The 22,377-nt window shown below is 48.1% G+C and overlaps 1 protein-coding gene across 1 annotated transcript in view; it reads right to left on the bottom strand.

Annotated features, from left to right (window-relative positions):
- Positions 1 to 540: 540 nt before the first annotated feature.
- The window catches only part of LOC132208528 (kinesin-like protein KIF22), a 30,095-nt gene continuing 8,258 nt past the window's right edge, over positions 541 to 22,377 (bottom strand). The window contains exons 7-14 of the mRNA XM_059644036.1: positions 21,801 to 21,921; positions 17,257 to 17,410; positions 16,958 to 17,075; positions 7,597 to 7,780; positions 7,138 to 7,288; positions 6,643 to 6,716; positions 2,446 to 2,502; positions 541 to 1,018 (exon numbers count right to left, since the gene is read on the bottom strand). Of these exons, the coding sequence (XP_059500019.1) occupies positions 989 to 1,018; positions 2,446 to 2,502; positions 6,643 to 6,716; positions 7,138 to 7,288; positions 7,597 to 7,780; positions 16,958 to 17,075; positions 17,257 to 17,410; positions 21,801 to 21,921 (889 nt within the window). The 3' untranslated portion in view covers positions 541 to 988. The remainder of the gene's footprint in view (positions 1,019 to 2,445; positions 2,503 to 6,642; positions 6,717 to 7,137; positions 7,289 to 7,596; positions 7,781 to 16,957; positions 17,076 to 17,256; positions 17,411 to 21,800; positions 21,922 to 22,377) is intronic.

Here is a 22,377-nt window from a genome sequence, read left to right on the forward strand (position 1 = left end):
GCAGGACGAATACCACCCCTTCAGTCTCCTCTTAATCATTAACAAAGTGTGGATCGGGTCAGCAATGGAGGTTCTATCAAGCAGCACTCCCTCAGTGACACCCAGTTTGGGTTCCTCCAGGGCCGCTCAGCTCCTGACTTCATTACAGCCTCAGTTCAAACACAGGCACAAAAATAATAGTTGATTTCTGGAGGTGAGGTGAGAGTGACAGCCCTTGGCATCAAGGAGCTCTGACGAAACTGGAAACAATGTGGAACAAGGGGGCAAACTCTCTGGTGATTAGAGTCATACCTGACATAGGAAGGTGGCTGTGGTTATCGGAGGTCAGTCATCTCAGCTCAAGGACATCTCTGCAGGAGTTCCTCGGGGTAGGGTCCTTAGCCCAACCATCTTCAGCTGTTTCAATGACCTTCCCTCTATCAAGGTCGGAAGTGGGGAATGTTTGCTGATTGTGCAGTGTACTGAGGGAGACTACGAGGGGTAATCTAGTCGAACATGGTTTGCATATCTCTAACCACAGGTGCAGCAGGACTACCAGAGTTGTGGAGACAAATTTCACTGGCCCTTTATTTAAAATACAGAAGTGGTTAAAATGCAACAGCAGTGACACATGGGCTAAGATAGAGACAGTTCCATGTACAGCCACTTTCTATGTCCTTATATAAAAAAAGAGAAACTTGCTGTAAAGCGTGGATTGCTAAGGGCCTGGAGGAAAGTTTAAACTGAAAAGTAACAGCAGGGCCCATGACTCCTGCTCATTCCCTGCACAAAGCAATCTCCAGACTGGATGCACTTGACAGTTATTAATCACTTTCTCAGTCACAAGTTCCTTGTCATAATTACAGTCTTGGTGCTTGGTGTGGGAACAGGTAGAAGACACACACTGAAGGCTTCTGTTTTCACACCAGACTCTGGAATGTACAGCAAAGGTAAAAGATGTTAAGATCAGCATTGGAGGAGGTTGGGATCCTTCGCCCACACCAGGCATTCACTTCACCATACAGCTCACCACATTGGCCTAGAGTGAAGACAACAGAAGAATTGTTATTCACCAAAGACACCCAGAAAAATAGGTTTTGCTTTGATCATACCAGTTTATTCACAAGGTCACTTCAAAAGAAAGCAAAAGAATAGCAACGGTGTAGGAAAAGCCCATTCGGCCCTTCGAGCCTGCTCTGCTATTCAATACCATCATGGCTTACCGTCCAACTCAATCCCTGGTCCTGCTTCCCTGCCCCACTTAGCACCAAGAGCTTGATGGGAAAATCTCCTCATTTTGCCTTCAGCAGAGAATTCCACAGGCTCACCACTTTCTGGACAAAGACATTTTCCCTCATTTCAATCCTATCCCATAGCCTTAGGGCAGTGACCCCCGGTTTTGGACTCTCCAATCGATCGGGAAGATCCTGTATTAGCATTTTATAGGTTTTCTATTAAAATTTCTCTCCTCCATCATTCTGCTGAACTCCGCAAATACAATCCTAACTGATCTAGTCTCTCCTTGTACATCACTCCCACCATCCTAGAACTCAGTCCAATAAGGCTTGGCTGCTGTCCCTCCACAGCAAACAGCATCTTTCCTCACACAACAAGACTAAACCTGTACACAATTCTCCAACAGTAGTCTCGCTAAGGCCCTGTATAATTTCATAGAATCCCTACAGTGTGCAAACAGGCCCTTTGGCCCAAGAAGTCCATACCAACCAAACCCTGCGACCCACCTAATCTACACATCCCTGAACACTATGGGTAATTTCCCACAGCCAACCCACCCCTAACCTGCACATCTTTGGACAGCGGGAGAAAGCTCACTCAGACACGGGGTGAACGTGCAAACTCCACACAGACGGTCGCCTGAGGGTGGAATCAAACCTGGGTCCCTGGTGCCGTGAGGGAGCAGCGCTGACCACTGAGCCACCATGCTACCCAGCTGCAGCAAACTCACCCTGCTCCTGTTTGTGAATCCTCCTTGCACTATGCAGGCCAACATACCATTTGCCTGCAAGCTTACTCTCAACAACTGAGGCGCAAGACCCCACAGGTCTCATGCCCCTTTTCCAATTTATTGCTGTTCAGGTAATAATCACATTTATCCACATTACACTGCATCTTGCCACGTTTGTCCGTTCACTCCAAAATGTCCAATTCACACTGTCTGAGTGGCACAACACCAGGTTATAATCCAACAGGTTTATTTGCAAACACAAGCTTTCTGAGCACTGCTCCTTTATCAGGTGAAGCCACCGCTTGTGATTTCACATAAAGCCATTCGATTATAACCTGGTGTCATGCAACTTCTGACTTAGTCCGTCCCAGTCCAACAGCGGCACCTCCACGTTAAACCTCACTGTGTAGCTGCAGTCAGTGTTTATTTCGAGGGAAGGGTCACCAATTCTACAAGAGGCACCCCGCCCCCACCGACACAGGTCTGGATCAGACTCTTACCTTCATGAAAGTGGACACTGTTCTCGATGACATCCCAATCTTCTCCAGATCCTCAATCTGAAAACATAGATAGGGGACAGTTTAAACCACTCAGCCCTCAGCAAACATTGCATGGCACACCTGCCCATTTTCTGAGCTGAGCACTCAGTCTCCACCTCTCTCTCTTTAAGGTTTCTCTCATTATTACTGAATGGGAGATGGGTGTCGCTGGCTGGGCCCAGCAATTATTGCCTGTTCCTAATTGCTCCCTGAGGTGATGGTTGATCTGCCTTCTTGAACTGCTGCAATTTGTGTCACGTGAGTTTGACCCAGTGTCCCCTTGGGAAAGGAATTCCAGGATTTTGACACAGTGACACTGAAAGAACATGGGGAGTGGCTCAGAGGGGAACTTGCAGGGGGCTGGGTTTTCCCATGGATCTGCTGTCCCTTGCCCTGGAAGTGGCTGTGGGGTTCGGAAGGTGCTTCCTGAGGATCTTTGGTGAATTTCTGCATCTTGTAGATGGTACACACTGCTGTTACTGAGTGTGAGGATTTGGCTGCATGGAAAATTATGGAAAAGGGCTCAGGTGATGTTGAAGTTTGCACAAATAATTAATAGGACAGAGTACACAAAGGGTCGGGAAACTCACTGCAGGCACAGTTGATAAGGGGACAGCTGTAAAAAGGAAAGCAGTCAGTGCAGGGCTGAGGGTATCATACTTAAATGCACACAGTATTCAAAACTTTGATATACACAAAAAGGTAAGGGAGGGGCAACAAAGTGGACATTGGGCCGTGGGAAAATGAGGTTGGAGCAGTAGTAATGGGGAACCTAATGGAGACTTTGCGTCAGATTCACAGGGGCCATCACTAAGGAGAAGGTGCTGGGGAAGCTGAAAGGACTGGAGGGGATTGAATGATCAGGACTAAATGGACTACACCCTCGACTTCTGAAGGACGTAGCTCAGGCGATTGTGAAGGCATTGGTGGTGATCTGTCAGGAATCACTGGAGTCAGGGAGGGTCTCCGAGGGCTGGAAAATACCTCATGTAACACCCTGTTTAAGGGAGAAAGGCAGAAAATAGGAAAACTAGCCCAGTTAACCTGACCTTGGTTGTTGATCATATTTGAGAGTCCATTATGATGGATGAGATTGTGGAATGCATGGTAAGACTTTGTCACGGGAAGGTCATTCCTGACAAATCTGTTGAAATTCTTCAAGATGGGAACAAGCATCTTCGCAAAGCGAAACCAGTCAAAGTGATCTGTTAGGATTTCCAGAAGGCCTTTGTCAAGTTAACACAAAAAAAAGGCTGCTAAATAAGATAAAAACCCCATTGTATTAGGGATAGAGGATTGGCTGAACAGTACAAGGCAAAAATTCAGGATAAATGGGTCTATTTCAGGATGGCAGAAGGTGATTACTGGAGTTCCATAAGGGTCAGTGTTGGGACCACAACATTTTACATTACTAACCTGGATGAAGGAACTGAGGGCATTGTTGCTAAGTTTGTAGATGATACAAAGACAGGTGGAGGGACAAGTAGCATTGAGGAGGTAGGGAGGCTGCAGAAGGACTTGGACTGGCTTAGAGAGGGGGCAAAGAAGTGGCAGATGGACTACAATGTGGAAAAGTGTGAGGTCAGTAGGAAGAATAGGAGGAGAATAGACCGTTTTCTAAATGGGGAAATGGAGTCCTAACTTGGGATTCTCTTAAGGCTAACAACGTAGGTTCAGTTGGCAGTTAGGAAGGCAAATGCGATATTAGCATTAATTTGAAGAGGGCTAGAATACAATAACAGATGTACTGCTGAGGCTGTATAAGGGTCTGGTCAAACCACATTTGGAATAAACACTGACCTCTATATTGCCGAGGCCGGGCACGAGCTCTCTGACACCTCCTCCTACTGCCTCCTCAATCATGACCTCACCTGCCAGACCATCCATAACAGCATCACCTCAGGTGACCTTCCACCCAGAATCTCCAACCTCATCATTCCCCAACCCTGCACCACCCGCTTCTATCTCATTCCCAAAATCCACAAACCTGACTGCCCTGGTCAACCCATTGTCGGCACCTGCTCCTGTCCCACCGAACTCATCTCCACCTATCTCAACTCCATTTACTCCCTGCCTATGTCCATGACACCACCCATGCCCTCCACCTTCTCCAAAACTTCCAATTCCCTGGTCCCCAACACCCCATCTTTACCATGGACGTCCAGTCCCTATACGCCTGCATTCCCCTTCTTTCTGTCCCACAGGTCCAACCAATCTCCCTCCACTGACACCTTCATCTGTTTTGCTGAACTCGTCCTCACCCTTAATAATTTCTCCTTCAATTCCACCCACTTCCTACAGACAAAGGGGGTCTGACAACCCCTATTCCCAATTCCTTCGCCTCAGCCGCATCTGCTCCCAAGATAAGGCATTCCCAGACATCCCAGATCTCATAGTTTTTCCAAGGTCTGCAACTTCCCCTCTACAGTGGTCGAAAACGCCCTCGACCGGTGTCTTTTGCATTTCCCATGAGTCATCCCTGACACCCGCACCCTGGAATAATAACCAAAACAGAAACCCCCTCGTCCTCACATACCATCCCACCAACTTCCAGATCCAATGCATCATCCTCCGACACTTCTGCCATCTGCAATCCAAACCCAAAGACATTTTTCCCTCCCCACTCTTATCTGCTTTCCAGAGGGACCACTCTCTCCACAACTCCCTTGCCCATTCCACTCTCCCCACCACTCCCACACTTTTCCCTGCAAGTGCTACACCTGCCCCCACACCTCCTCCCTCACCCCCATCCCAGGCCCCAAGAAGACTTTGCACATCAAGCAGATGTTCACCCGCACATCTCCTAATGTGGTATACTGTATGCACTGTTGCCGTTGTGGCCTCCTCGACATCACGGAAACCGAGCAGAGGCTTGGGGACCACTGTTGTGGAACACCTACACAGTTTGCAACAAACAACTGCACGTTCCGGTCGCAAACCTTTTCAACTACCCCCCCCACCGCCACTCCTTGGATGGCATGTCCATCCTGGGCCTCCTGCAGTGCCACAATGATGCCACCGAAGGTTGCAGGAACAGTACTCATATGTTGCTTGGGAACCCTGCAGCCCAATGGTGTCAATGTGGACTTCACAAGCTTCAAAATCTCCCCTCCCCCAACCGCATCCCAAAGCCAGACCAGCTCGGACTTGCCTCCCTAACCTGTCCTCCCACCTATCCCCTCCTCCCACTTGAAGCCCCATCCCACCTCCTTGACCTGTCCGTCCTCTCTGGACCAACCTATCCCCTCCCTAACTCCCCACCTCCACTCACCTTTACAGGCTCCAACTCTGCCTCCTTGACCTGCTTGTCTCCTCTCCTTTATCCATCTTCTATCCACCTCCCTCTTTCTCCCTATTTATTTCAATTTCCCCTTCCCCTCCTCCATTTCTGAAGAAGGGTCTAGACACAAAAGGTCAGCTTTCCTGCTCCTCAGCTCCTGCTCCTGTAATGTACACTGGGGGCTGGCTCAATGGGCTGTATCACTAAGCTCGGTCCCCAAGTTCCTCGTGAATTCATGAACGGAGGTGGCTGACGGGAGATGGCATTGAAATGAAAGGCCTGGATAGCGTGGACGAGAAGGGGCCTGTGTTAGTAAAGTGGTTAGTGAGGAGGGTGCAGAGACTGTTTTATAAACGTTGGTTAATGAGCTGTGAGCATCGGAAGCCAGGCTGACATTTCTTGTCAATCCGCCATTGTTCTGGCAGGCATGTCTTAAAAAGGGTTTGAGAGGCAGACACTCTCAGCTCGTTTAAAGAAAAAGTGCGCTATGTACACAGCAGCAAGTGACATGTGGGACAACAGTCCAAAGGCTGGAAAAACAAGAGTAGGCTTGGTGTTAGAATTTTGTCAAAACAGACATGGTCAGCAGCGCATGCCATGACCTGCTTTTGATGCTCTCAGTAGGATCAGGCAGCAGGGGTGCTGCTGTTTCGATCAGTAATGCATAGAAGAAATTCCAACAGGGCCCATGGCCAACGCCAGTCTCAGGAAGGGTGACCACAAATTCAAGTGGTTCTGCTAGGTCTATGCCCAGCTCGAGTTGCTGTGAAAGTGGGTGAGTCAGTTTGAACAGCAGACGGCATGAACTCCCCTTGGGTTCATGCAGCCTCTAGCACCTGCTCTGGGCGGGAACACACCAAACCAGGATATACACACACCTTCATTTCCTGTTTCTCTTTCCTCTTCAATACAAGCACGTTGCCTGTTTTGAGCAGCTCGCCGTTATCCAGACCTGGAACAACAGATGGGACACAGGCAGACCGAGGGACTGGGGAGGGGGCGGGAGCTCTGACGCACACAGTCAGACCCAGCCCCTGGCGTATAAAGCGGTGACACACACACACACACACACAGTCAGACCCAGCCCCTGGCGTATAAAGCGGTGACACACACACACACACACACACACAGTCAGACCCAGCCCCTGGCGTATAAAGCGGTGACACACACACACACACACACACACACACAGTCAGACCCAGCCCCTGGCGTATAAAGCGGTGACACACACACACACACACACAGTCAGACCTGGCCCCAGAACCTCGGTTCGGGACTGAGCCATAACACAGTGATCAAGCTCTCCGCCTGTCCAGTTTCCGTCACACCACGCTCTCGTCCCCAGCCAGGCACCCCACCATCACATTACTTACACTGCAGCGGGGTCACAACAGCCTGTTTTCTCTGCTTTGCCACCGAGGCTCTGCGCAAGACTCCCAAACGATTATTGTTCATGGCCTGTTCTGCGGCAGTTTCCTGCAAACTGATTGCTCTTTCCAGCTGCTTCTGCCTCTGCTCCAGTTTCTATTTCAACACAAGGAAAGCTGACTTGGCTGTTTGACAGACACACACACACACACCCTCACAAATAGGTATTTCACCTCAGTGTGGAATACAACTGAGCTTTTAACAGCAATCAGGAGCACACAGCACCCCCACCCCGGCCAACACACACACACACACACACCCCTCACCAATCCCCTTGTCCCCTCTTTTTCCCTCCAGCATCTGCTTTTGCAAACCAGGCTCCACCTTGAGACCCCCAGCACCCCACTGGGCTGTTCACCCCAGGCTGGAACTGGCACTAACTACCTGGGTCCAAGCTGCGTTACCTCTATTTGAAGTCTACTTTCTTCCAGCTTTTTCAGGAGCTGTAGATGCTCCTCTTTGGGAGTACCCAGCAAAGGAAGGCCATTCTTCCCATGTTTCTGCAGCATCTTTTCCAGATTGGAAATTCGTTCCAACATATCCGAGTCAAAGGCGTCTGGGTCGTACTCTCCCGCCTTCAGGAGAGGGCTGGATGGGAGAAGAGTGTTAGCAGTGAGACTGTGCTTTTAAACCCCCACCATGCAGAGCAATCATTGATGTCACTGTGAAACCTGGTCCCCAGCCTCCTCAGACTTCCCTAATCCACATGAAGGTTAAAACTCACCAGCAGTCAATGTGCTGTTCTTACATGGCCTCGTTACATAGAACGTAGAAAAGTACAGCACAGTACAGGCCCTTCGGCCCACGATGCTGTGCCGTGGAGTAATCCTTATCCAAAGATAACCTAACCTACATTCCCCTCAATTCAGTGCTGTCCATGTGCATGTCCAGCAGTCGCTTAAATGTCACTAATGACTCTGCTTCCACGACTACCGCTGGCAAACTATTCCATGCGCTCACAACTCTCTGGGTGAAGAACCTCCCTCTGACGTCTCCTCTATACCTTCCTCCGAACACCTTAAAACTATGACCCCTCGTGGCAGTCAATCCTGCCCTGGGGAAAAGTCTCTGGCTATCGACTCAATGCATGGCTCTCATTAATTACCTCCTGATTAATCCCCGTCCCACCAGGTTGCCGTTATGGAGCTCATAGACCACTCCCATCAGTGTCACCTCCCCCTTTTTATTTCTTCCCTACACGGATTCGGCAACTTCCAAATCGAGACCACTTCTTGTTCTGGTCCTTATTTTATGTTGTACCAACAAAACCACCTCACCCTTTTCCTTTCAAAAAGTCCCACACCCCTGAACATGTACATCCCACCTTTGATCGGCTTGTCACCAGGTCTCCGCAATGGCTACAAGACCCTACTCATTAACCTGCAATCTATTTTGTTTCAACCACCGCACGCATTCACGTAGGGAACCATTTGACATGCCTTTTCACCATTTCTTTCTTGTTATGTAAGATTTTGTGAAACTAAAAATCAGATGGGCCCCTCTCAGGAATAAGAAGAAAGCAGGAAGGAACTCAAGCCAGGAATTAGGGGAACAAGAAGGGCCCATGAAATGACCTTGGAAAGTCACTTTAAAAGACAATGCCAAGGCATTCTATTCATACATTAACAACAAGAGGATAACTGAGAGGGAGTAGGACCACTCAAGGATAAAGGAGGGAACTTGTACTTGGGAGGTAGAGGATGTGGGCAAGATCCTAAATTAATACTTTGAGTCAGTATACACCCAAGAGAAGGATATGGAGGATCGTGAGAATGATGTGGAGCATGCTAATACGCTGGGGGATTTTGAAAGAAGTGGTGCTGGGTCTCTTGAAGAGCATTAAGGTGAATGCGACCCCAGGGCTCGACAGTATCTACCCCAGGTTATTGGGAGAAGCAAGAGAGGAGATGGCTGGAGCTTTGATCAAGACTTTTATGTCCTCACTAGCCAATGGAGAGACCCTGCAAGATTGGCGATTCACTAATGTTGTTCCTCTGTTCAATAAAGGAAATGGATAATCCAAGAAACTACAGACCTGCAAGTCTCACATCAGTGGTTGGCAAGCTATTGGAGAGAATTCTTAAGGATAGAATTTTTAATTAGAACATAACAGCACAGTACAGGCCCTTCAGCCCTCGACGTCGTGCCGACCTGTCATACTGATCTCAAGCCCATCTAACCTACACTATTCCATGTACGTCCATATGCTTGTCCAATGACGACTTAAATGTACCTAAAGTTGGCGAATCTACTACCATTGCAGGCAAAGCGTTCCATACCCTTACTACTCTGAGCAAAGAAACTACCTCTGACATCTGTCCTATATCTTTCGCCCCTCAATTTAAAGCTATGCCCCGTCGTGCTCACCGTCACCATCCTAGGAAAAAGGTTCTCCCTATCCACCCTATCTAACCCTCTGATTATTTTATATGTTTCAATTAAGTCACCCCTCAACCTTCTTCTCTCTAATGAAAACAGCCTCAAGTCCCTCAGCCTTTCCTCGTAAGACCTTCCCTCCATACCAGGCAACATCCTAGTAAATCTCCTCTGCAACCTTTCCAAAACTTCCACATCCTTCTTATAATGCGGTGACCAGAACTGTACGCAATACTCCCAAGTGCGGCCGCACCAGAGTTTTGTACAGCTGCAGCATAACCTCTTGGTTCCGGAACTCGATCCCTCTATTAATAAAAGCTAAAACACTGTATGCTTTCTTAACAGCCCTGTCAACCTGGGTGGCAACTTTCAAGGATCTGCGTACATGGACACCGAGATCTCTCTGCTCATCTACACTGCTAAGAATCTTACCATTAGCCCAGCACTTTGCCTTCTGGTTACTCCTACCAAAGTGCATCACCTCACACTTGTCTGCATTAAACTCCATTTGCCACCTCTCAGCCCAGCTCTGCAGCTTATCAACGTCTCTCTGCAACCTACAGCATCCTTCTTCACTATCCACAACTCCACCGACCTTAGTGTCGTCTGCAAATTTACTAACCCATCCTTCTAGTCCCTCATCCAGGTCATTTATAAAAATGACAAACAGCAGTGGATCCAACGCCGACCCTTGCGGTACACCACTAGTAACTGCTCTCCAGGATGAACATCTCCCATCAACTACCACCCTCTGTCTTCTTTCAGCAAGCCAATTTCCGATCCAAACTGCTATTTCTCCCACAATTCCATTCCTCCACATTTATACACATTTGGGAAAGCATGGTGTAATTAGGGACAGTTAGTACGGCTTTGTGCTGGCCAGGTCATGTCTAACTAACTTGACTGAATTTTGAGGGGGGTGACAGAGGTGATCGATGAGGGTAGAACAGTGGATGTTGTTTACGTGGATTTTAGTGAGGTTTTTGACAAGGTCCCTCATGGTAGGCTCATCCAGAAGATCAGGATGCACAAGATCCTTTGTGACTTGGCTGCATAGATTTTAGAACAGGCTCATCCATGGAAGGTAGAGGGTAGCGTTGGAAGGGTGCTTTTCTGGCCGGAGGTCCGTGACAAGTGGTGTGTTCCGCAGAGTTCATGCTAGGGCCTCTGCTGTTTGTGATTTATATATAAATGACTCAGATGAAAATGTAGATGGATGGGTCATTAAGTCGGCAGACGATACTGGAATCAGTGGAGTTGTGGATCGTGTAGAAGGTTGTGATAGGATACAGCAGGATATAAATGAGTTGCAGATATGGGCAGAGAAATGGCAGATGGAGTTTAATCTGGGCAAGTGTGAGGTGCTGCATTTTGGGAGATCAAATGTTAAGGGAAAGTGTACAGTTAATGATAAGGCCCTGTGAACAACATCGATGTACAGAGGGATCTTGGGGATCAGGTCCATAGTTCCCTGAAAGTGGCCACACAAGTAGATAGGATGGTAAAGGAGGTGTATGGCAATGCTTGTCTTTATTGATCGGAGAATTGAGCACAAGAGCCAGGATGTCATGCTGCAGCTTTATTAAGACTTTGGTTAGGCCACACTTAGGGTTCTGTGTTCAATTCTGGTCACCCCATTACAGGAAGGATGTGGAGACTTTGGGGAGGGTGGGGAGAGGTTTACCAGGATGCTGCTTGGATTAGAGGGTCTGAGGTATAAAAAGGAGAGGCTGGAAAATATCAGCATGTTTTCTCTAGAGCGACAGAGGCAGAGGGAAGACTTGATAGAAGTTCATAAAATTATAAAATGCACAGATAGAGTTCACGGTCATAATTTTTTCCCCTATAGTTGAAGTGTCTAATACTAGGGCGTACGCATTTAAGGTGAGAAGGGGAAAGTTCAAAGGAGATGTGAGGGGCAATAGATTTTACAGAGTGGTAGGAGCCTGGAACATGCTACCAGGGGTTGGTGGTCAAGACAGCTAAGATAGGACATTTAAGCAGATTTTAGGTAAGCACATGAATATACAAGGAATGGAGGGCTATGGACCAAGGGCAAGCAGAAGGGAGGAGATCAATTTGGCATCATATTTGGCACAGCTTCATGGGACGAAGGGCCCCATTCCTATGTTAGAACATGAACAATACAGCACAGAACAGGCCCTTTGGCTCTCAATGTTGTGCCGACCTGTGAACTTATCTAAGCCATTCCCCCTACACTATGTTTGAGAATTTAGAATAACGGGAATAGAGGTCAGGGCAGTTGAATGTTCCTCCTGCAGAACGTGGGAGGTAAGGGTCACCACTGTGTCCCTGCTGACTACATCTGCGGGAAGTGCACCCAACTCCAGCTCCTCGAAAACCACGTTAGGGAATTGGAGCTGGATGAACTTCGGATCATTCGGGAGGCAGAGGGAGTTATTGAGAGGAGTTACGGGGAGGTAGTCACTCCTCAGGTACAAGAAAAAGGCACATGGGTTACAGTCAGGGGCCGGAAAGGGAACCGGCAGGCAGTACAGGGATCTCCTGTGACCATTCCCCTCAACAATAAGTATACCGTTTTGGATACTGTTGGCGCAGGGGGGGGGGGGGGGGGGGGGCACTTACTAGGGGAAAGCAGTGGGGCACAGGTCTCTGGTACAGAGTCTGTCCCTGCTGCTCAGAAGGGAAGGGAGAAGAGGAGCAGAGCATTCGTCACTGGGGACTCCATAGTTAGGGGGACAGATAGGAGGTTCTGTGGGGACAAGAGAGACTCACGGTTGGTGTGTGGCCTCCAAAGGTGCCAGGGTTCATGATGTCTCTGATCGTATTTTTGGGATCCTTAAGGGGGAGGGGGAAATCAGCCCGAAGTCATGGTCCACATAGGCACCAATGACATAGGTAGGAAGAGAGATGGGGATCTAAGGCAGAAATTCAGGGAGCTAGGACGAACAGAGTTGTCGTCTCTAGTTTGTGGCCCATGCCACGTGCTAGTGAGGTGAAGAACAGGGAGAGAGAGGAGTTGAACACGTGGCTACAGGGATGGTGCAGGAGGGAGGGTTTCAGATTCTTGGATAATTGGGGCAGGTGGGACCTCTACAAGCAGGATGGTCTTCACCTGAACCAGAGGGGTACCAATATCCTTGGCGGGGGGGGGGGGGGGGTGGAATTCGCTATAGGCTATTCGGGTGGGTTTAAAACTAATTCAGCAGGGGGATGGGAACCAAAATTGTAGTTCAAGTATAGAAAAAGTTGAGAGTAGGGAGGTCCAAAATAAAGTTTCAGGGATGCAAGACGGCACTAGCAAGCAAGAAGTTGGTTTGAAGCGTGTCTACTTCAACGCCAGGAGCATCCGGAATAAGGTGGGTGAACTTGCAGCATGGGTTAGTACCTGGGACTTCGACGTTGTGGCCATTTTGGAGACATGGATAGAGCAGGGACAGGAATGGTTGTTGCAGGGTCCGGGATTTAGAGGTTTCAGTAAGAACAAAGAAACCTACAGCACAGGAACAGGCCCTTTGGCCCTCCAAGCCTGTGCTGATCAAGATCCTCTGTCTAACCTGTCATCTATTTTCTAATGGTCTGTGTCCATTTGCTCCCTGCCCATCCATGTACCTGTCCAAATATATCTTAAAAGACGCTGACGTGTCTGCGTCTATCACCTCCGCTGGCAATGTGTTCCAGGCATCCACCACCCTCTGAAAAGAACTTTCCTCTTCTCACTTTGAAAAGAACAGAGAAGATAGTAAAAGAGGGGGGGGTGTGGCATTGTTGGTCAAGGACAGTATTAGATTTGCAGAAAGGATGCTTGGGGACTCGTCAACTGAGGGAGTATGGGCTGAGGTTAGAGACAGGAAAGGAGAGGTCACCCTGTTGGGAGTTTTGTACAGGCCTCTAAATAGTTCCAGATATGTAGGATAGCAAAGGAGAGCGCGAGAGCGAGAGAGGTTGTCATGGGGGACTTCAACTTTCCAAATATTGACTGGGAACACTATAGTTTGAGTACTATAGATGGGTCGGTTTTTGTCCAGTGTGTGCAGGAGGGCTTCCCAACACGGGCGGCCTCTGTTAGGGGGGGGATGTGAAGGTTCAGTGGGGGCACACGAGGGGGGGGGGGGGGGGAGAGAAAGAAGGAAGGACGGGAAGGACGGAACAGAAACGCCTGCGGATTGGATCAGGGTAAACCCTAAGGCTTTCTATATGTATTTAAGGAATAAAAGAATGGACGAAAGTAAGATTAGGGCCAATCAAGGATAGTAGTGGGAAGTTGTGTGTGGAGTCAGAGGAGATAGGGGAAGCACTAAATGAATTTCTTTGACAGTATTCACTCTAGAAAACGACAATGTTGTCGAGGAGAATACTGAGATACAGGCTACTAGACTAGGTGGGATTGAGCTTCACACGGAAGAGGTATTAGAAATCCTGCAGAGGGTGAAAATAGATAAGTTCCCTGGGCCGGATGGGATTTATCCTAGGATCCTCTGGGAAGCCAGGGAGGAGATTGCCGAGCCTTTGGCATTGACCTTTGACTCGTCATTGTCTACAGGAATAGTACCAGAAGACTGGAGGATAGCAAATGTGATTCGCCCGTTCAAGAAGGGGAGTAGAGACAATCCTGGTAATTATAGACCAGTGAGCCTTACCTCAGTTGTTGGGAAAGTGTTGGAAAAGGTTATAAGGGATAGAATTTATGATCATCTAGAAAAGAATAAATTTGATTAGGGAGAGTCAGCACTGTTTTGTGAAGGGTAGGTTGTGTCTCACAAACCTTATTGAGTTCTTTGAGAAGGTGACCAAACACGTAGGTGAGAGTAAAATCGGTTGATGTGGTGTATATGGATTTCAGCAAGGCGTTCGATAAGGTTCCCCACAATAGGCTATTGTACAAAATCCGGAGGAATGGAATCGTGGGAGATATAGCAGTTTGGATTGGAAATTGGCTTGCTGAAAGAAGACAGAGGGTGGTAATTGATGGGAAATGTTCATCCTGGAGACCAGTTACTAGTGGTGTACCGCAAGGGTCGGTGTTGGGTCCACTGCTGTTTGTCATTTTTATAAATGATCTGGATGAGGGAGTAGAAGGATGGGTTAGTAAATTTGCAGACGACACTAAGGTTGGTGGAGTTGTGGATAGTGACAAAGGATGTTGTAGGTTACAGAGAGACATAGATAAGCTGCAGAGCTGGGCTGAGAGGTGGCAAATGAAGTTTAATGCGAACAAGTGTGAGGTGATACACTTTGGTAGGAGTAACCGGAAGGCAAAGTACTGCGCTAATGGCAAGATTCTTGGTAGTGTAGTTGAGCCGAGAGATCTCGGTGTCCATGTACACAGATCCTTGAAAGTTGTCACCCAGGTTGACAGGGCTGTGAAGAAGGCATAGTGTTTTAGCTTTTATTAATAAAGGGATCGAGTTCCGGAACCAAGAGGCTATGCTGCAGCTGTACAAAACTCTGGTGCGGCTGCACTTGGAGTATTGCGTACAGTTCTGGTCACCGCATTACAAGAAGGATGTGGAAGCTTTGGAAAGGGTGCAGAAGAGGTTTACTAGGATGTTGCCTGGTATGGAAGGAAGGTCTTATGAGGAAAGGCTGAGGGACTTGAGGCTGTTTTCATTAGAGAGAAGAAGGTTGAGAGTGACTTAATTGAGACATATAAAATAATCAGAGGGTTAGATAGGGTGGATAGGGAGAACCTTTTTCCTAGGATGGTGATGGCGAGCACGAGGGGGCATAGCTTTAAATTGAGGGGAGAAAGATATAGGACAGATGTCAGCAGTAGTTTCTTTACTCAGAGTAGTAAGGGTATGGAACACTTTGCCTGCAACAGTAGTAGATTCGCCAACTTTAGGTACATTTAAGTCGTCTTTGGACAAGCACATGGAATAGTGTAGGTTAGATGGGCTTGAGATCGGTATGACAGGTCGGCACAACATCGAGGGCCGAAGGGCCTGTACTGTGCTGTAATGTTCTATGTTCTACTATTCCATCATCATCCATGCGCTTCTCCAAGGACTGTTTAAATGCCCCTAATGTGGCTGAGTTAACTATATTGGCAGGCAGGGCATTCCACGCCCTCACCACTCGGAATAAAGAACCTGCCTCTGACATCTGTCTTAAATCTATCACCCCTCAATTTGCAGCTATGCCCCCTTGTACAAGCTGACGTCATCATCCTTGGAAAAAGACTCTCACTGTTCACCCTATCTAATCCTCTGATCATCTTCTGTGTCTCTACTAAATACCCTCTTAGCCTTCTTCTCTCCAATGAGAAGACTCAAATCCCTAAGCCTTTCCTAATAAGGCCTTCGCTCCAGACCAGGTAACATCCTGGTAAATGTACAGTTGTACAACATACTGTTGTACAGTTGTATGTTCTTTGACCCTATTTACTGTTTTTTGCCCATACTCCGTCCCTTGCTATCCCACTCTGGATGTTGTTACCCAAAGAGCTGTCTTGTAATGCTGCCACCTCTTTTTGCTCTACAGTTCTACATTGCCCTCCTCCCAAACCCTCACCCCCCCCCCCCTTTAAATGTGTCTCTACATGGTCATAACTATTGGACTTGCCAGGGCACTGGTCCCAGCCCAGTTCAAATAAACAAAAACAGAAGTGTTTGGAAAAGCTCAACAGGTCTGGCAGCATCCGTAAAGAGAAATGGCAGTTAATGTTTTGGGTCCGGTGTCCCTTCCTTGGAATGGCGTGAAGCCTGTCCCAGCCGAACAGCTCCCTTCTACCCCAATACTCGTGTCAATGCCCCATTAACTGAAACCCATTCCACCCACACCAATCTTTGTGCAATGAAATTAACTGCCGACTTCATCCACTCGATTTGCCTGTGGCTTGGGTAGTAATCCAGAGATTATAACCTCTACCTTTTAATTTCGCCCCGAACTGTTCAGTCTTTTGACAGAACTCCTTTCCATTCCTAGCACTGACACTAACAACTGATTCCCTCCCTCCCATGTTCTTCTCCAGCCTTCAGATTTCATTTGCTCGTGGCCCATGGGCAACGCTGATCAGGCCAGCATTTGTTGCCCAGTAGCCATTGGCTGGGAGTCACGTGTGCGCCAAACTGGGTAAGGATGGCAGATGTGCTTCTCTAAAGGCCATGAGTGAACCAGATGTGATTGTACCACAATCAACAGTTACATGGTTACCGTTAGACTGGCCTGAATGGTGTCCTTCAGCCTGAGCAAGATAGCCTTCAGGATTCATGATCACAGCTACACAGCACAGTATCCATACCCATCTCTATTATGGATTCCTACTTGCTCAGACCATTTGAAAGCCACCCACGCCACTTGGCTCAACCACCTGACAGTCCTCAAGCTCATCTGGACACCTTGTCAAAGAACCTCAATTGCTGGACAGACAGGAACAACGAATCAGGCACCAGGACCACTGTTCACCTCAGAATCAGCTCCTCTGAGTCTTCAGCACTCTCCGACTCTGCTGATTTCATTCTCTTGGCTGGATGCTGTGAACTTGAGGAAACTCCCTCATTGGAACGCTTCAGATGGCAAATGCCTGGATGATCAAAGAACAAAAGAATACTCACAGCCTATGCCTCTGAGTAATTACAGTAACATTACAGGGAATCCCTCCCCGTGCAGTACAGCTCCGTGTGCAATTACAGTCCCATTACAGGGAATATCAGGTCTTTCCAAACTGCATAGACGGAGAGGTTTTCAGTTGTAACCACACTTACCTATCGGCTGGATGGTTTCCTGTGTGAAGGGACGGTTGACCACCAGCTTGGATTTGGCAGCAAAGTTGAGGGCAGTGAGGGTGTTAAAGTAGTGTTTGTATTCTGGAGCGATGTTGGCTATCATTACACTGTGGGCAGTGCCTCCTAGGGAATCCTAGTACCAAACCAAACAGATCATTGGAAGCAAAGCATATGACAGAAGCAGCAAGATCAGGAAGGAAGAATAGAACAACATTTAAACTCAATGATCACAGGGTTGAGCCACACATTTTACACCTGAATCTCCCTTTGTGCAGCCTTTATGAAAAGCCTTCTCAAAGCCCTGGTGAACCACATCCACTGGCTCCTCCTTATCCACTCTACTAGTCACATCCTTAGAAAACTTCTGTAGACTTGCCAAGCCTGATTTCCCTTTCGTAAGCCCACAATGACACTGTCCAATGCTGTCACTCTTTTCCTAATACTCTATTAACTCGTTTACAACAGACTCTAGAATTCTCCCCGTTACAGATGTCAGGTTGACTGGTCTGTAATTCCCAGTTTTCCTCACATCTGTGGGAACAGCTCCAAAGTCTACCAAATCTTGCAATTGGATCCCCAATGCAGCCAGTTGGATACAAATCTTGACTTGACTGCAGGAGACAGAGGGTGGTGGTCAAGGGATTTTATTTGTGAATGGAGGCCTGCGACGAGCAGTGTTCCACAGCTCAGTTCACTGTCGCTTGTCATTTATATAAATGACTTGGATGAGAATACAGGAGGCCGTGGGCACTAAGTTTACAGGTGACACAAAATTGGTGGCATAGCGGACAATGAAGCTTATCCTGAAGTACAACGGAACCTTTATCAGCTGGGCTAATAGCCGAGAAGAGGCAGACGGAGTTGAATTTAGATAAATGCAAGGCGTTGCATTCTGGTAGGACAAATCAGGGAAAGACTTATACATTCAATGGTAGGGGCCCTGGACAGTGATGATGCACAGAGAGACCTAGGGGTTCAGGTACATAATTCCTTGGGAGTGGCATAACAGGATGAAGGCAGCATTTGGCATGCTTGCCTTTGCTGTTCAGAGCATTCAGTGTTGAAGTTGGGGGGGGTCATGTTGGCGCTACACAGCACATTTGTGAGGCTACTAGTGGAGTACAGTCTGGTTACTCTGTTATACAAGGATATTATTCAACTGTAAAGGGCACAGAAAAAAAAACTTATCAGGACGTTACTGGAACTGGACCATTCGAGTTAAGAGGGGGTCTGGATGGGTTCGGCCTTTTTACAGTGGGAGCATGAGAAATTGAGGGATGACCTTGTAGAAGTTTATAAAATTGAGGGACATCGATAAGGTGAGTAGAAAAGGTCTTTTCCCGAGGGTGGGGGGCGGGGGGGGTGTGGTGGTAAGAGTTCGAAACTGGAGGGCGTAGGTTTAAAGGTGAGATGTGCGAGACTTACAAAGGGACCTGACGGGGAAGTTTTACCCCTTCTCATTGAGGGTGGTGCATTTATGGAATGAACTGCCGGAGGAAGTCCTAAATGCGGGTACAGTTACAAAATTTAATTGACATTTGGACAGCTACATACATGTGAAAGGTTCAGAGGGGATACGGGCTAAGGACAGGAAAATTGGTAAACCTGGTCCGCATGGATGAGTTGGACTAAAGGGTTTGTTTCCATGTTGTATGATTCCATGACTCTACAGTGGGATGCAGATTACCCAAGCCCCGTGGATTTTAATCGGGCTTCAATTCCATCAATTTTCCCAACACCCTTTTCCCTACTGATCCTGATTTGCTTCAGTTCTTCCCTCTTGCTTGACATTGCCCTCACCAACATTTTTGGGACACTATGTGGGTCTTTCTATGTGAAGGCAGAACCAAAATGCAGAATTAAAAATGACAAATGGAGACTGCTGGAGATCTGAAACACAAAACCAGAGGTTTCTGGAGAAACTCAGGTCTGGCAGCAGAGCTGAGGCAAGGTGGCCCAGGGTCTCCTGGACTGTCTGATGTCCATTACAAACCCATCAACTGACACTCTATTCATTGTGTATTTTCCTGCAGGGAGCCTCAAACATCTGCCTTTCTCCTCAACCAAGGATGCTCTGCCACACAGTTAAGAGGGCTCTGAGTCATGTCTCACCCTTTTCTCATATGACTGCCTCTTCCCCCCAGAACATAATTGAGTCCATCAATCCTCACTTGCTATTCCACCAGCCTCCACATCCAAAAGGGTGAAAAGCTGCCATTTTCAGCAGCTCCCAACAGACATATTTTCCCCTCCCTTGTCAGCATTCCACAGAGACTTTTCCCTCTGGGATACCCTGGTCCATTCCCAACACTTCCCCACTGTCTGTACAACTGCAGAAGGTGCAACACTTGCCGGTTTTACTTCCTCTGCCCTTATTAATCGAAGGCCCCAGACACTGCCCATGTGAAGGAACGATTTTACAGTCGGAGCCTACTGTATTTGCCACTCACAATGTCGTCTCGTCTATAAAAAGGAGTCACAGACTGGTGACCACTTTGCACCTCTGTTCTGTCTACAGGAACAACCAACTTTTTAGTTGCCTGCCATTTCAACACACCAGCGCTCACGGCCAACATGTCGGTCCCAAGCATACGACAACACTGCAAAGGGACTCAACCCAAGCTGAAGGGCAACACTTCCTCTTCCGTTTGTGGACCCGAGAGCCTTCACCGACGTTCACAATCTCAGAGCACTGACACCTGTTTCCACATTTATGACCCGTCCACCCACTCAGCCCAAGGGTTTCCATTGCCCAGGACTGCCCATGTCCACCCACTCAGCCCAAGGGTTTCCATTGCCCAGGACTGCCCATGTCCACCCACTCAGCCCAAGGGTTTCCATTGCCCAGGACTGCCCATGTCCACCCACTCAGCCCAAGGGTTTCCATTGCCCAGGACTGCCCATGTCCACCCACTCAGCCCAAGGGTTTCCATTGCCCAGGACTGCCCATGTCCACCCACTCAGCCCAAGGGTTTCCATTGCCCAGGACTGCCCATGTCCACCCACTCAGCCCAAGGGTTTCCATTGCCCAGGACTGCCCATGTCCACCCACTCAGCCCAAGGGTTTCCATTGCCCAGGACTGCCCATGTCCACCCACTCAGCCCAAGGGTTTCCATTGCCCAGGACTGCCCATGTCCACCCACTCAGCCCAAGGGTTTCCATTGCCCAGGACTGCCCATGTCCACCCACTCAGCCCAAGGGTTTCCATTGCCCAGGACTGCCCATGTCCACCCACTCAGCCCCAATATTAACCTATCCACTTTCTCCTCTTCCCTACCTTATCGTCAATAATCCCCTTGTCTGCCCACTTTGTTTTCGCACTCTCCAGGCTCTGCCTCTACCTATCGGCTCTATCCTTTCTCTCCTGCCCCCTGGCATCAGCATATATACCACTTATTCCCCACCCATCAGTTCAGAAGAAAGCGGAATGGATTTGATGTCCATGGATGCTGCCAGATCTGCAGAGTTTCTCCAGCAAGTTCTGTTTTTGTGTGTTATGTATTTGATTGGCCTGCCATCTCAGTGTTCCCCGTTATGAGTGCCTCCATTTCTGACTGTCAGGGACCTCCAATGGTCTTCACTAAACTCTCTCTTCACACAGCTTTTATAAAATCAATTTCTGTGTTTCCTTCATCCTGCTTTGCTGACATCCAAACTGCTCCCAATCTTCACGTCTGATACTTATTTTAGCTCATGTGTACACTCCCACCTTCGATCCAATTCCCCTGGTTAGCCACAGTTGGCTGTTGGACAAGTTCGAATAACAGGACTGCAGCTGTCAGACTTCGAGGCAAAGAGAACTTTTTGTTCTTGATATTACACAGCGTCAGCACTAACGAAGGTTAGATACCGAAGACTCTGCAGCAATGCAGAGTTACGGGATATTTATACAGAGAGACAAAGTCGTCAATGTGACAGATAACAGTGTTCACGTGATCCAAACCTCAACGTTCTCCAGAAATCTCATCATTTTCCTGAGCTGCAAGCTTTGTTCTTATGTTAATGTTTAGCTAACATGCACTTATTTTTCTGACTGGGGCAAAAATGTGATTAGGTTTTACGAAGATAGCAGTTAGCAAGAACTGGGCGGGGCGTGGGGTTTGAACACCCCTTTAACGTCATCTGTCACAGTCTTTTTGATACTGACTCTTCTCAAACCTTGCTAATGTCCTCCACATTGGGCCACCTTTCACATTTGTATTTTTTCAGCCCGAGAGCAAAGAACAGGTGTTGCGGTTCCCCTACGTACATTCTATAGATTTGCCATTATCTGCCTGCTTCACGTTCCCCAAACTATCATTGCCAGCTCATGCCTCATACCATCACAGCTTCCTCTGTTCAGATTCAGGAGCCTAGTCACCAAATCTACTACAGTACCCTCTACCTTCATTAAAGAGCTCCATCTCTGAACTGCTGAGCAAAGACTTTGCTTCCCACTGCGACAGCAACCTGCCATACAAATCCCTCAGCAGCTGACTCAACAAAAACTGAGGCAAGTAAATAGTTTTGGGATGAGTTTTACCTGCAGCAGGCGGGTTAGCTTGCTGTCCCTGTAGGGAATCCTGCACAAGCCCTGGTTTAGTGCATCCACCACTTTGCTCAACACAAACAGGGAGGTGTTAATGGCTCCACTCTCCTTTAGCCTGAGAAATATAGTGAAGTAACATTAAGACACAGTGACAGTTACTCCCAGCAATGTCATGTCCCACCCGCTTCTGGTAGCTGACCAAAACCTCCTTTTGTACCCTTTGCTGGCTTGCAATAAAATAACCTGATGGCAACATATACAGAACAGATAGCTGCAAGAGCTGTTCAGTGGAAGCGTTCAGTTCTGCCTAGAAATAAGGGACAAGATTATTATGAGGTTGATGATTGGTGGGCGGGGGGGGGGGGGTTTGCGGGCAGTGATCATCGGTGGAGACACTAAAGAAGAATTTAAAAAGGATATCTGCATCAAGAGAGAGAGAGGGTGCAAGAGACAAACAGAAGGAGATTCCATGTCAGGAGTTCACTGCACAGCTGGGAAGGCAGCTCAACTGCACAGATTCTGTGGGAAGGACTCATGAGCATGTGCACGGTTCTATGTGGTCAGAATCTAG

Source organism: Stegostoma tigrinum, unplaced genomic scaffold (genome assembly GCF_030684315.1).
Source record: "Stegostoma tigrinum isolate sSteTig4 unplaced genomic scaffold, sSteTig4.hap1 scaffold_445, whole genome shotgun sequence".
Lineage (NCBI taxonomy): Eukaryota > Metazoa > Chordata > Chondrichthyes > Orectolobiformes > Stegostomatidae > Stegostoma > Stegostoma tigrinum.